At 43.4% G+C, this 15,151-nt stretch overlaps 3 protein-coding genes across 4 annotated transcripts; all 3 read right to left on the minus strand.

Annotated features, from left to right (window-relative positions):
- Nucleotides 1–95: 95 nt before the first annotated feature.
- ssx2ipa (synovial sarcoma, X breakpoint 2 interacting protein a) lies at nt 96–6,649 on the minus strand. Of its 2 annotated transcripts, none has more exons than XM_084458057.1 (14): nt 6,550–6,649; nt 5,541–5,672; nt 5,202–5,368; nt 4,740–4,952; nt 4,193–4,303; nt 3,934–4,069; nt 3,254–3,332; nt 2,954–3,140; nt 2,703–2,850; nt 2,073–2,209; nt 1,798–1,971; nt 1,552–1,666; nt 903–1,062; nt 96–683 (listed from the first exon to the last, which is right to left on the minus strand). In XM_084458057.1, the coding sequence occupies exons 2-14, from the start codon at nt 5,581–5,583 to the stop codon at nt 566–568; spliced, it is 1,788 nt and encodes a 595-aa protein (XP_084314183.1). In that variant the 5' UTR covers nt 5,584–5,672; nt 6,550–6,649; the 3' UTR covers nt 96–565. The 2 variants fall into 2 exon arrangements, with proteins under 2 accessions (XP_084314183.1, XP_084314182.1); XM_084458056.1 differs by having other exon boundaries at nt 2,954–3,143.
- A 557-nt stretch (nt 6,650–7,206) lies between these two features.
- LOC311325530 (mucolipin-3-like) lies at nt 7,207–11,582 on the minus strand (the record flags this gene model as incomplete). Its single annotated transcript, XM_084458247.1, has 12 exons — nt 7,207–7,335; nt 7,422–7,628; nt 7,799–7,921; nt 8,190–8,291; nt 8,390–8,539; nt 8,709–8,821; nt 9,554–9,653; nt 9,862–9,958; nt 10,065–10,131; nt 10,588–10,741; nt 11,053–11,220; nt 11,349–11,582. The coding sequence occupies 12 exons, from the start codon at nt 11,580–11,582 to the stop codon at nt 7,207–7,209; spliced, it is 1,644 nt and encodes a 547-aa protein (XP_084314373.1).
- A 1,738-nt stretch (nt 11,583–13,320) lies between these two features.
- Nucleotides 13,321–14,722, minus strand: bcl10 (BCL10 immune signaling adaptor; the record flags this gene model as incomplete). The annotated part of the gene is made up of 3 exons (XM_084458248.1): nt 14,629–14,722; nt 13,873–14,161; nt 13,321–13,754 (listed from the first exon to the last, which is right to left on the minus strand). The coding sequence occupies exons 1-3, from the start codon at nt 14,677–14,679 to the stop codon at nt 13,321–13,323; spliced, it is 774 nt and encodes a 257-aa protein (XP_084314374.1). The 5' UTR covers nt 14,680–14,722.
- Between the last annotated feature and the right edge of the window lie 429 nt (nt 14,723–15,151).

The following is a 15,151-nucleotide window of genomic DNA, read 5'->3' on the forward strand; positions in this document are numbered from 1 at the left end:
AAATAGATTTAAAAACAACTTTATTGCACTGAAAGAGCAGCTTAACACCTTAAATCCTAATCTATATCACCTTAAATGTAAATCTATAGCGATCACCTTAAATCTTAAGTTTCATACAAATTACAAACTCCAAATCTAGCTACCCATGTTTTGTGGAAAAAACTATGTAAACGTTCACATGACCACAACCTAGCAGACTAGCTATCTTATTCAGCATGACACTAAAACATTTTTGAACAAATCTATAGTGACAATTAACCCAAATCACACAAAATTAGGGTTTGCTTGCTGCCATAGTATTAGGTCTGACAGTCTTTCCAGACTTGACAATAGCTTCATAACTACTGACTTATTTTGCATAAAAATTGTGACATTGGCAAGTTCACTAAAGTGCTCACAAAATCAAGTCTGGTTAAGGATCTTTCACTGGTCCGAGTACATTGTCCATTATAAAACAACATCTATAGAATGTCTGTGGCATCCAGCGGCAGTGTTGACAACAATGACACATTGACTAATTCAGGTCGTTTGTTGAGTTGTTCCCAATGCGACAGCACTGGATTGTCTAGGTGAGACTGTTTTCATCTCCGCCCCCAAGTCGGTGCCTCGACCTGACTGGACTATCTCCACCCTGTATATCGAACTCGTGCCAGCTCCCTCGCTTTGAATGGGGTCTGGAGGAACTGTGGAAAAGAGCCCAAACATGTTTTTAATTAGCTTTGCTATGATCAGTTCTCAAACTACACCCTTGTTTTACAGCATTGCGTGTTATCAAATGTACAAACTGGAGAACTGGGATTAATTGATCGAAAACTATGCCTACTATACATCAAGGTCTAAACTCCAAGGGCTCTTTACAGTAACACCACTTGTGATGGAGCAAGGCCATGGGTGACCCGTACCTGCTGTCTGGGATGAGGCGGAGTGTGCGGTACAGATCAGCTGTGGATGGCATGCCATTGCCAAGAGAGCCCGTCCTTGGGGTTGAAAACACAGCGTACGTCTGTGATTTGGTCTGCTGGGCTGGACTGGAGGGGACCCTCCTCATCTCTGGCTCACTACCTGTGACAGAACAGAGACTTGTAATCCAGCCACACAGTAGTGGTGGTGGTGGTGGTGGTAGTAGTGGTGGTAGTGGTAGTGGTGGTGGTGGTGGTGGTGGTAGTAGTAGTGGTGGTGGTGGTGGTGGTGGTGGTAGTAGTGGTAGTAGAGTAGTGGTGGTAGTAGTAGTAGTAGTGATGTATTTTAGGTTGACATTAATGACAGCTGTCATTAATGACGCCAATCACATTGACGTGACTTGCCAAACTAGTACAAACTGGGTTCAATGTCTGAAGTGAAAGAATTTTATTGTACATGGTACCTATATCTTGTATGACAAATAAACATCATTGAATCATTGAGTCCCTGAATCTGCGATGTGTAATGTTGAACAGATACATCTCAATAGGATACTGTACTGTTGCATTATATTTCCAAAGAACTACAGTAGCCTGCAGTGCATTCATTAGGCATAAAGCAATCATGTGTATCAATGTCATTGTGACTTACTGATCGATAAGGCACTGTGGGTCTCAGACAAAGGTCTTGTACGGTCCACAAATGGAGTCAGGTTCAAAAACTGATTCTTGAGCCAAGAGGCACGGTCCTCCTCGAAAGCCTTTTTCTGTGGAACACCGTGATGAAGCAGTCAGTTCTCTACACAATTCCTACTCCACTTGAAAAATTGGATGAATGGAAAATGTGTACTTGCGTCTTATACACGGGGAAATTAAATAATGATAAACCAGTTGATACCTCATGGCCCAAGCGGATAGCAGCATCTGTGAAGTTCTTTCTCTCCCTCTCAAAGTTTCTCTTCTGCTCTTCGAAGAGCCTCCACTCCTCCTTGAGTCGTTCTTTCTCCTCCAGTGTGTAGCCATCGTTCAGCAGAGCGGCGGTCTCATCGTCGTACGGCGAGTTGAGCTGTTGCTGATGAGGAGAGGGGAGAAGACTCAAGTGACCCGAGAAACTCTTTCAAAGTAAATGTTATGGACAAACAGAACACGCGTATTTCTTGCGAGGAGCCTCACCAGTAAGAGTTGTTGCTGAGTCTGGATGAAGTCTCTGCACTGCTGCACCTCCTGCCTCATCTTCTCCATCTCCTCCTCGTGGAGCTCTCTGGGGACCACCTCTCTCCCAGAGCGCTGCTGAGCATGCGCCAGGGACGCTGGAGAAATGGTAAATGGTAAATGGACTGCACTTATATAGCACTTTTCCACCTCAGCGGCACTCAAAGCGCTTTACAATGGCCTCTCATTCACCCATTCACACACACATTCACATACCAATGGCGGCAGCTGCCATGCAAGGTGCCAACCTGCTCATTGGGAGCAGTTTTGGGGTTAGGTGTCTTGCTCAAGGACACTTCGACATGTGGACAGTCGGAGCTGGGATTCGAACCACTGACCCTTCGATCATTGAACGACCCGCTCTACCAACTGAGCTACAGCCACCCCATCAGAGAAGACGCAGCATTTTGATGAACGGCAACCGACAGAACATTTGCGTCACAATAAATTCCATCAAAGGCAACTGAAAAGGTTTTACACCAGCGGTCATGATCAAAACCGCAGTATAATCGTTGCTATGAAAATGTGCCGGTCGTGTCGACTTCCCTCCGTTTGATCTCTCTGCAGCCGGGGGGGGACGGGGTGCCGTACCTTGGCTGTCCAGTCTCTCCATGTGGCTCTTCAGTTTTCTCCACTGCTGACGGATGCTGTTGGTGAGCTGCTCTCGAGCGTGCTCACACGACTGGTCCAGGGCCTCCCTACTGGACTCGCACACCTCCTCCTCCCTGTCCGAGCAGGCCTGAGAACAGTCCCAGCGACAGCAATGAGAAAGTATCTCTAATATAAATCACCGAGATGAGTTACCTCAGTGTTAAGAGTGTCTCGGGTAGGGATGTACTTACTTGCTCCAGACTGTCATCAGCATGGGCCCCTCTGCAGGGTTTCTTGGGGCTCAAGATGGACACCATCTCTTTCTTCATCTGCTGAAGCACTTTCCTCAGCTCTGAGTTCTCCAGCGTCAGAGCCCTGTGACGATCCTCATACGTGTTCAGCAGGGACTTGTACATCGTCTCCTCCTGTCTGCCGTAACTACTGTTCCATAACAAGACATGTTGAGTGTACCACAAAACATATGATACAAACATTTCAAGTATATTTTGTAATGTTTGTAATGTTTAACAAGATGAAGCATTTCTTCGAACCTGCCATCCATCTTTCTGGGCATCTTCCACTGACCTCTCTTCCCATCCGACCGCCCCAAGTAATTTAATACATCAATTGCTAGATGAAACATGAAATAAAATTAATAACATGCGTTTGTCTCAAAGAGGAAATTAGTTGGGTGTAATATTTGTTTTTATAAAATGGGTAGCTAAAATCAAGCAACTTGGTTCATAGCTATGATACATTTACCATATACCACGGCTATGACGCTAATTCCTTTGCACAATTAACTATCACTCCACATCCAAGAAAAAAAAAACATTATCCTAAAGCTGGGTTCAAATATTGTAGTCTACTGTACTACAACAAGACAACTTCAAGCAGTTTTAGAATGTTAATAGTTCAAGAATAAGAATATCACTCTGTTGTATATCATACACATTAGTGTAAATAAATAAACAAATAATGAAATCAGTATAATGCTAACCTGTGATGGAAAAAAGAAATACACTAGCTGCTATGTCCAGGCAGCCAGGAGGGCCTATTTTATTTTGAGTTTTATTATGTATTAATAAAAAATATTTAAATTTGAGTGTGTCTATTGCTTTCATATTGCCACACTTGGTGGCTTCGCGTCGGGCCAAACAGCACCCCTTAGCTGTGATATAATAACCACACACCATGTACATTATCATTTTGCATACCAGCACCCTACTACCTAGTTTCTTATCCCTTTTGTCCACCAGTAGCTGGTTGAGGCGTTCTCTGAGCTTGGTGCACTCCCTCTCCTTCCTCTTGGCATCATGGTTGTACTGAGAGGCACGGCTGGCGGTTATGTTCTGGAGCTTCTGCACCTGGTTATGGTGGGCAGACATGGTTACATCACACTAGGCAGCGTCTCCTATGTACACTGGTGACATGATCACTCCACATGATCACTCCACATGATGGAAATAATAAATCATCAGAAATTTGACCTCATCTTTTTCCGTTTTCAGGCAATTCTGCAAAGTCTGGATTTTGAGCTGAAGCTGCCTCTCTGCCTCGTGCAGTCCAGATTTCTCCCTTTTGGAGAGCTCGAACTGATCCTGGAAGCAAATACAGATTTGCCTAAAACCCTGATACAGTAGAGACAGCTCTGCAGTATGCAAACACAGTACGTGACAGGCTCACTTGACTAATGTGAGAGAACAACAAAATAATATACTGTGTTAAGATCCTATAAGGGTATCAAATGACACAGGTCATGGGAGACAGATACAACGTGAGATAAGAGACAGTGAAATGGCTGGTGATGCAGAAAGTGTAAAGAGAGAGAGAGAGACAGAGAGAGAGAGAGAGAAAGAGAGAGAGACAGACAGAGAGACAGAGAGAGACAGACACAGAGAGACAGAGAGAGAGAGACAGAGAGAGAGAGAGAGAGACAGAGACAGAGAGACAGAGAGACAGAGAGAGAGAGAGAGAGAGAGAGAGAGAGAGACAGACACACAGAGAGAGAGAGAGAGAGAGAGAGAGAGAGATGACCTTGAGTCTGGAGTTGCTGATCTGAAGGTGATCCAGGACGCCGGAGCTCCTGATCTGCTCCGTCTCCAGCTGCTGCAGGGAGCGCTGGCTGAGACGCTGCTTCTGCAGCAGCTCGTACATCCCGTTCAGCACCACCACGGTGTTCAGCTCAGTCACCTCTCCCGTCGGGCTGGCCTCAACACACATGGGGGGAAGGCCCAGCGAGCCCATCTCCTGTGGAATCCAGTAAAGGGTCAGTTTTATCACTGTTAACACAAAGCATAAAAAGTGTATAGAAACTACATAAAGTGTTAAAGGGGTGTAATAGTTAGCAGCAAATAAGCGAGTGAGATGAGCGTTGAGCAATTTGATATGCACATACTGATATGTACACTTACTCTGTACAATGCCATCTCAACCAAGCAAGCAAGCAAGCAAATCAAATTAAATCAAACTTTATTTGTATAGCGCATCAAGCAGTACCTGATTGATGTATGAGATGCACTGCGCAACATTCTCCTCTGTGCAGAAGGCATTTAGGATGTTGTAGGAACTCTTGGACAGCGGCATGGAAGAGTGCACTGAAGGAAGGTCGTTGTGCCTCGAGGGGGACAAAGTCCCCCGTGATATGCTGGAGATCTCATGGTTTTCTTGAAACAGGAAAAGAGATCAATGATTTTAGAGCCTCTCCTCTTGACAGAAGGGCTTGCCTGATTGCCCCGAAAAACTAGGACACAAAAATGGGCTACTGCCCCAGAAAGGAAAATAATTTAATAAATAAAAATTAGCAACTTAAAGACCCAGTGCATTCATTAGGCCTACCCATAGACAGCTCTATAGCTGTTGTCCTCCACCGGTCCCCCATATCCACCAACCGTCAGGACTGAGGCGAGGTCATCAGGGAGAAATGGATACAGGTTACAGCAGATCTGAGGCTTCCACTGGGACCAGATCCTGAAATAGAGCAGCAAGCCATGACATCAGAGGGAATTGCTGGATAATCTGGGTCGATTCTTCACTATTGCTGGATTAAACGTCATCTGTAGGCCAGTGGGAGACAGATTACGGGTGGGTAGGACTTTATGTTGTTGCCCGTGAGAATGAAGCAATGGCATTAATGCTAGGGAAAAGAGGGTCTTCACGCTTGACAACAACAATAAACAATCATTTTCAAGAACTGATGATCGTCCTAGTACATGTTTTTATGACTTTCTGGCTAAACATGCCAAACCACATTTCACTTTGCCACTCCCATGTAAACACTCTACTGTACCCAGTACACTACCTACACAGAGCACCAGTCCTTCACACGTGAGGCCTGTTTTGACAATGTACATGTGCAGGGCTGAGTAGTTTATAGACAAGAAAGACTTGCCTGTGGCAAACCTGTAATACAACCAGTGCAGCAGGGAAGGATAGCCTAGCTGCACTGCACATAGTTGCTTATCCACGTGTCCAGACAGCACTTGGTTCTTATCAGAACATACATGCAATTTGTCCCTTGGTAGCTGGCTGTCACCCTGCACACTGCCACATTTAGCTGGCTAGCTAACTGTTTGGCATCCAAAGGGCAAGGACGCTGCTGGAAACAACACCTAGCCTATTACTTGAATCAGAGTACACAGTAGCATTAACGTTACCCATCATCATCCATCAAACTGCAAGTTAACTTAATAATTAACGTTAGCTAAACGCGTAGAGCAAATTAGGCTAGCTGTAACACAGTGTAGTGCTAGCTAAAAAGGACACTCCCTGCAACATTGCTGCATGGCTGAACCCCAATAGCAATCATTCATTTTGCAGCTTCTGTAGCAAGCGTACGTTAACTCACAGTGCACTAGTAGTCACAGGTGAGTGGCTCTCCAGTTCGATAACGAAACTCGACAGTTAACTTGCTAGCCAGTTGACTAGTGAGACGGCGTCATTTATCCAGTCGATCGCGGACCAGTAACTGGCACAGGTTAATTTGCCTGATGTTTTGAAGTCTACCTCTTTCTGGCTTCAGAATGAGCCTCACCGTCATTGGTGACTGCGTCGCCAAGCAACCAGTATCTGCCCGCTGCATTGGGTAATGCGCTCTTACCTTCGGGTGCTTATGCAAATCACCTGCCAAGTGCTGGTGAATTAGGTGTCAGCACGCATAGGCCTGGTAGAATGAATGTGGGCTCCAAACTCCATAGATTTAGTAAATAGGCATAAATGACTTTCAAACAAATTGGATTTCTTCAAACAAACGGGACAAGGACATAGTCGGCATCAAAGGAAATCTACAATAATTTATATATTTTATGTAATGTCAATTTTATGAGAACCACTAAGAAGCATTCATTAATACATTACATAAAATGCTGTGTACACCTTCTTTAAATCTGCATTCAATTATCATGTTGACAAAAGACCACCACTGCCTAACATGCACACACGAACAGACTAGGCTACTTCATCACCCATCTGAACACTATTTATGTTTCTGAACACTATTTATGATTCAGCCCAGACAGCTGCAGCAGGAAGGAGGCCCTGTGTCAACCCTGTACTGCCCAGAATCAGGATGGTCTCTGCACTCTGCCATGAAGGTCTGGAGCTCGGATACTGGCATCTTGTCCTGCTGGTGTTGCTGGAAAACAAGCAGTATGAAAGTTATACTGGCCTGCCCAAGATTTCAAAAGACTCATTGATGATGATCGCTTGGAGCGGACCAACCTTGATGGTCTCATACGTGTCTGTGATGACTGCAATGAACAGACTGAGGACCATGTAGATGAACAGGGAGATGAAGGAGTAGAGGTAGAGCCGGCTGAACAGCCACACCATGTGGCTCTTGTCCTTCATCATCAGAAAGGTGGTGTACATGTCGTCCCCGTTGATGAGAGAAAACAGGCATTCGGTCACCTTGCCCAAGGTTCGGAACTAGAATTTTATTTTATTTTTTCAAGGGAGAAAAAGTGAGTGAAAGATAGAGAGAGAGAGAGAGAGAGAGAGAGAGAGATAATGGCATAATAGATCCCATTATTCCAATTAATGACTGTAAAATGTGATGAACACAAGTAATGCATGCAGGACTTTCATCCGCCACTCACTTTCTCATGGTAAGGTCCCAGCACGATCCACCCGCAGAAGCAGTAGCCCAAGTAGATCATGGCAGCGCAACAGGAGAAGCGAATCACATTTGGGAATGCTGCCCTTAGGGTCAGGATCAAGATCTAGAGAGAGGAGGATCTGAATATGAATCTGGTTTGAACCTGAATCTGGTTTGAATCTCAATCTGAATCTGAACAAGGAACTTTCCAACCATATTTTTGTTTTTGAATATGCACCAATTGTCCCTCCCCACACTTAACTAGGAGATGTTTATTATTTTGCTATTATTTAGACTTTTCCTAATGTGAAACAAAGTAGCAATTTGACATGGTTAGACTAGCTATAAATATAGCTATGAATTCCCATTGTAAGGAACTAATACATCCTTACATTGTATTTCTTGAAGAAACCCAGGTAGCGGATGACTCCAATCCAAACCAGCATTGTTGCCGTTCCCAGCACAATACTGCAGACATCATAGTCGGTTAAATTCTGAAAATGACAACAAGAAAAAAGTACACTAAAATTATAGCATCTGGGAACAAGGATGATATACCATATACCAAGCTCTGTAGAATGTAAAGTTCAACCTTAGTCTGTATGCCTATCTTGAGAGCAGAGCCACTAATGGTCAGTGTATCACTGATGATGATCAGGATGTACCAGCCATTCACAAACTCCATTCGATCTGACCAGGACACTGTTTCACTGTAATAGGTGTGGAAAAATGAAGTGTAGTCCTGAAAAGGAGAAATGCTATTAATACCAAGTGGGAGAAAAACACGTACGGTACTGTAAAGTGATATACCTTGATTTGTTCTGTGTACTGTATGTAATGCATTGGCTGTGTTTATTTAAAGATGTAGTGAATGTATTGTAGAACCTGGACAGCACGCCTTCATAACTTACAAACTGAAGCAGAATTCCATTGATCACTGAGCGCGTGCACAATATGAGAGAGGTGAGGCAGGCAAGGATGACCAGGGAGTCGAATAGCAGCAGGAGGTGGTTGTTCTTCTCAGCTGCACATACCAGTCAAGCAGTACATTTGTTTGGTCAACATCAAATATCATTAAAGATACAGTTCGACGTATGTCAGATTGTGAAGAGCCAGCATGGAGACACACAGAATTGACCTATGTGTGCTCTAGTTCTGCCACTGAGGTGCACATACTGTACTGTATCAAATAGGTGATGAATGACTGAAAAAAATAGGAACCAACTATTGTGGAAATACCAATCAGGCTAATTGAGCTAATGTAATTTTGAGGCAATGCTGTGTTGTGCAGTATATGGTTTGTGATTTCCTGTTAGACTTTAGACTTTTTGTCGTTGTTGAAAGATTATAAGTAATGCAACTGACAAAATCCCCATCCCTCCCTTCAGGCCTCCCTCCAAAGCCACTCCTCCAAACTGGGGGAGAATAATGAAACTCATCACTAGGCAGGCAGGTGGGTTGACAGGCAGGTAGGCCATCCAATCATTTCGAGTTCACAACTCAAAATGATTGGACACACTTATTACAGTCGGGTGACTTCCACAGATTATTTGTTTGTGTTTATTACAATCGCTTTTAGCCCAAACGAGCTAATCGAGAGTCCTTAAGATTACAGATTTATACAAATTTTGTGTCAGAGCACTTTATTTATTGATTGCTGCCGGGATGAATTGAGAATTGCAAAAAAATATAACATAAGTGATTCTGAGCCAAACAGCATACTGCACCTTTAATAGTGAAGGATGCTACTTACTACTACTGCCAGCAACTGTCCAGTCTTTACATGGCTTGATTCCAACATCATTTTCTAAGTGGATTTTTATTCTTCCACTATGTGCACGGTTGTCAAACATTATCTGTGGGGGGAAATAACAGAAAAGAACATTGTCCAGTCAGGAGTGTGTGGTTTAGATCACTTTTTAACTCACACAATTTATTTTTCTAAAAATAAACATAAAAAGTTAATAATTTAACGTTGGGTTCTACTGGATTTTTTTCTTCTTCACTCTTTGACCTCACTTTCAAATTCCCAAAGGGAATAGGTTTCTGCATCGTGCCACCCACCATTATATTGAAATCATAGCAGTCTGGGAGCTCATGGTGGCGCACTGTCTGCAGGTTGATGGCTTTCAGAGTGAGGTAGATGTTCACGGAGAACAACCTATGAGAACGACAACATGCATCATCTAATAAGCAGTGACTTGACAGTTGAGGTAACATTATGAGTCAATAGTAGGATGGTAGGATGAGTCTAGAGTAGGTTTCACCTTTTAAAATCCAGAGAAAAGTTCATGTCATGCTCAAATGGCTGAAGAGGGTATATAGAAAAGCATTCTGTGGAGATACAAGAAAAAGACAGACATCTGTCGAGTTGGTGGTGGAAAGTTACTGGTGGATCTTGGCTTAAACAAACAAACTGCCAAAGTCTCCCAGACTTCCTGTTTCAGCAGTAGGAGTAAACCACCAACAATATAATTTTCCATGAGCAGCAGCATGAATTAAATTCCCTACACGCACCACAACATCAAACAGTCTGGCTACTAACAGCTGTGTCGGTGCTCAGCAAGATCTCTGTTTTTAGGGTAAACAGTCATCTATACTCTAGGACATCCATCCCTTCAGATATGTAACATCTGTTCTGGATTACAGTATGTCTAGTATTGTGTAGGCTACACAAGGGAAAGTACATGTTATTGCTTTTTCAAAATGTGCTCATAATGTTAATGCATTGAATAATGCAGTATGGTTAGGGTTGCATTGCAATGACTTAATGGTGATTAACTCTTGTACCTTTCTCAATATGTGGATCAATGTTGAATGTGTCCATGCCAGGAGAGATGCTTCCATTCCTGTAGAACTCCTTACAGAGGGACAGAGGGGTGTACACCCCATCATTCTTCTCATAAGCATGGTTTCCAATAGTCAGGTTTTGTAGATTTGTGTACTGGAAAAGCAAAGGAATGAAACATGAGAAATGTGTGTTTTAAAGAAAAAACAAACCACCAGATCCTTCTGACATCCATGTGTGAATGAAAGGAGGAAACACATCATTTTTAAACATCAACAATGATTACTGCAGCATTATGAAACTGCCCCAACATTCTCTACCCAACAATCTTATGAATCATAGCAGCTCAGTTATCTTCATTATACTATCCGCAACTGTCCACTTACAAATGGAGTATATTAACCCTATGTTTATAACTGGGGCTATCGTTATATCAACTGATATTCAAGGCAACCAATCTACTTTACCCTGTCGATGATGTAATAGATGTGGTCGTAAACATCTGCTTTTGTATACACTGCATACTTGTCCATTCTTTGGTCCTTGTAGCCTTTTAGGAAGATATGCTTGAATGCCATCAGGTTCTCCTCTTTAAAGGTGACCATCATCTCGTTGCTCAATCCAAAAGAGACCAACTGTAAATATATATATGAAATGAGCATTGAAAGCTTGACTTGACATAAAGCTTATAGTAGCCTGCTGTAGTTATTAGAGCAAATCGCCATGGACTCAAGCTCACTTGGACTTCCTGACTGTACCCTACCTGAACTGTGATGATTGCAATTTTCATAATCTGCAACATCAGTTTCCATGGTTTCCGTCCCCTGGCTCTGTATTTCTCACAAGGGTTCATAAAAAAGTACTTCAGCCTCCTCCTGAAGTCAACCACCACTCTGGAGTCAGGGCTCTGCTGCTTAGTGGTGTTGTTCCATCTGCAGTGGCCATTTGGGCTCTGCTTCTCAGGCCCCGGAGTCACAAGGGGTTCCACTTCTCCCATATCTGTGCTCAGCGAATCCTTGCAGTGGTATTATGGGCTGCCCCCTCTGGATCACATAAAGCATGTTAATCACACTGCACATAGATTTCCATGAATACCAAGAACAAGGGAGGTGGATGAGTCAGATCTCGAGATCTGTCATGTCATCATGGAATCTGTTGACATTTGAGAGCTGGAGTAGCAAAGAAAATAAGCCCGTTGTTTGGGCGGAATTATTTCCCCTTCTTTACAAAATCAAAGATACAAAATTATTTTAAAAGACCATAATGATGTGAAAAGATTCAACATGAGTGAGGTGGAGAAGGCAAATGTTTAATCATGGAGGACAAGGAGGCAAAAGTTGAACCATACCATTCATTCTGATCTTCATCCAACAGGTTAAACTGCATTTATTGACATGTGACACTCTACTCCTTCTCTACTCCTCAAAATGTTTAGGCCTACTTACATACGAGAAATTACACTACACTTAGGTTGAATTAAGTCATTTTCAATTTAGTTACAACTGCAGCGCCTGTTCAGATCACTCTTTTGTAAATCCTTTCAACCCAGCTGGAACTGTACAGTTTAGCAGACACTGAAACAAACCAAAAACATATCCTATTAAAAAATATAGTGAAAAAAATTACAAGTTTCAAGTAAATGCTTCCAGCTTGGAAAGTTAGGGTGTTCCTAGACCTGTAAGAGTGCCTCGGTACTTCTAAATTTGTTTTCTTCACTATCACCTTGAATTTGAATTGCTGGTCATACGCCTGTCACTTACCTGTGCTGACTACTTCACACCTCACAGCAGCTCGTGCAATGCTTGAGGAGCTTGATAGTTGTCTGTTCACATCAGGAACAGCAGTCACGAAAGCGCCTTCACCACCGTGACTGTCATTCTTGTGCTTCCAGTTTTTCCAAAGCAAAAATAGAATTCCCAGTCTATAGATACACAACAACAAAAATCCTCATCATATGCCTTTTGTGATCTGTGAATGATTCAATCTTGGGAGTAGTGTTGTTAATACTAAGCATTTTAGAATCCTAAAATTACAATGAATATCTGCTGATAAGCAGATGAAAAAGCTGCAAGGACAATGTGACAGGAACCATTTGAGAACAAAACTCGTATCCCTCAGAAGTACAAAATGAATTCCTTATGTGGTCTTACATTCCTTTGATTGAGGTAAGGTTGACAATAATTTAGATATAGAATGAAAATGAGTTACACTGATACATGAGACAGAATGAGAGAGAAATGTGAATTTCACTGTTGCACCACAATATATTCAAGCCCTCGGCTTTCCCACAGTGGTCTCGACAACAATCAATTTTAGGATTAAAAACTGTAGACATGTACTCAAAATGCTGAACTACAGCTAATGCCCTTTTATTTGCATCTCACTGCAATTCTCTGTGATGTCAGAGCTCCGTAGTGGTCATATACGATGATGAGGCTATGCATTTAGTTTCCCCTGTGTGGAGGAAGCATGGTACATGCAGTACATAAAAGGATGCGGTGTGATGAGCCACTGAACCACAGATATTGAGTGAAACATTGTCAACAAACAATGGGTGACAAAAATTAGAATTTGGCTGTGTGTGTGTGTGTGTGTGTGTGTGTGTGTGTGTGTGTGTGTGTGTGTGTGTGTGTGTGTGTGTGTGTGTGTGTATGCGTGAAAGAGAGGGACAGAAAGATCCAGAGAGAGAGAGAGAGAGAGAGAGAGAGGTGGTGGTGTGGTGGACCAGGTGGGTCTCAGTGAGCTGTATATGACGGACATGGGAAGATGTCTCTGTGTGACGTCGGAGTGATGGAGCGCGAGCGCAGCGGCTGAAAGATGGCGTCCCCGCCGCTGCTCGTGCTCTGGGCCCCGGCGTCCATGCTGGCGGAGGCCTCGGCCAACAGCTCCTCCGGCAGGGCAGGGGCCCCCGGATCCCCGGGCTTGGGCAGGGTGGACGAAGCCATGGATGAGGACACAGTCATGCAACCCCCTCCTGTGGACGACACCTCCTTGGACATGGCAGGCAGATTGAGTGCCCCCAGGCAGTCTGATGCCGAGGGGCTCCCTTCACCGTCTGGGTGGACCAAGATGGTGGATGGCAAGTTTGACTCGTTTGAAAATGTCCTGGAGAGGTCGTTTGTTGTCCCCCTTATTGGCTTGCAGCCGACTGAGGAACTGGAAGCACCTGCTGTACAGGAGAGGAAGTTGGAAATGATCATGAGGACGGTCAGAGGGTTTAAAAACATGATCAAAAGGTGATACAGCCTGATTTGTAACCTGAGACATCTTCGGGCGTTTTGGCTTACCTCTGAGGGCATCGAGCCTCTCGTTCTTCACCCGCTGCACCTCGTCCGTTATCTTGGAGATGATAAAGTTCAGGGAGCGACACAGCTGGATGGACTCGATGAGGGTGTCCAAACCCCGAGGATTCTCCGCCAGGATGTCCAGCAGCATGCTCGTCTTCTTCCTCTGCGTACTCCGACAGCTGATCTCTTCCGTATCGTCCCGGGTCAGGATCCGGCGTGAGCGTAGGTAGTCAAAGTGGCGGTCAGCGATTATCTTGTCGCAGAGGTAATGCCGCAACCTGGTCAGCACCTGGAAAGGGAGAAGGCCATAAATATTCTTGTTGCAGGCTGGATATTCTGTGATACATCTGTCTGGATCATGTTTGGAAATGTGGTCAAGGTATTCATGAACAAGCACAGCTGTTCTATGAGAGTGTAGCTTAGTGTTAAAGTAGCTTCTTTGAATAACCTAAAAGGATTATAGAACATGTTGCAATTACCATTATATTCATCCATGCATCATTGGTATTATTGATTGAATAACAATAAGATAAAAATATACTTTATTTAACAAAGACACTCATGCAGATCAGTTAAAAGTCAAGGCCAGGGTGGACATGATTTACAGGATAGGTTAAAGGCCTATGTGGAAGGATGTGGTGAGCTACTTTCATTTCTTTATATATTTTTCTAACTTTTTTTTACTTTGTCACAAAGTCAGCATAATAATACTAAAACTGTGTTTCAGGAATTTGGCATTCATTAAAAAATACTTACTTCCTTTTTAATGTCGGACATTTCGTCCTCTGTCAGGTGAGGCATATCCATTCTACCCACCCTGCCTCGTAGATCTGAAATCTTGACACCGCCTACCTCGAGAGTAGATAAACTTATCTTAAAATTATAAATAAATGTAGCCTACAACACGAAACTACGAGCTTTTCTCGTAGTATCTCTGTATCCCCTGATTCTGTTGTATAGTCGACGAAATGCGGATGTGCCAATACATAAGTTCTGTCTTTGGTTTTGCTCATCAAGTACGGAACCACAGAAAACTACTTCCTGATTCCATAGATTACGTAAATGGTTGACCCGTTTGTAGCGTAGCCGAACGGTTCATTCACAAAATCTCCGCTGAAAGCCACATCAAAGTTTAACTTGTATCTAATTTGTTGACCACGGTTGCAAATTGGCACGTCGTTCTTCAATTGTTTTAAGATCAGGAAATTAGAAATGATATAGCCTATAGGCCTACCTAATTTACCATTATCATGTCCATGGATGCACCCGTTACACTGGG

This window comes from Borostomias antarcticus, assembly GCF_949987555.1.
Source record: "Borostomias antarcticus genome assembly, chromosome: 24".
In the NCBI taxonomy this organism is placed as follows: domain Eukaryota; kingdom Metazoa; phylum Chordata; class Actinopteri; order Stomiiformes; family Stomiidae; genus Borostomias; species Borostomias antarcticus.

What these genes read in the sequence shown, in the direction of transcription:
- ssx2ipa (XM_084458056.1), bottom strand. Translation starts at nt 5,583, where the DNA reads ATGGGGGACCGGTGGAGGACAACAGCTATAGAGCTGTCTATGG. An exon ending in TGAAAACGGAAAAAGATGAG is followed by an intron (nt 4,070 to 4,192) that starts GTCAAATTTCTG and finishes CACCATAACCAG; the next exon opens with GTGCAGAAGCTCCAGAACAT. An exon ending in CGCCTCATCCCAGACAGCAG is followed by an intron (nt 684 to 902) that starts GTACGGGTCACC and finishes TCTTTTCCACAG; the next exon opens with TTCCTCCAGACCCCATTCAA.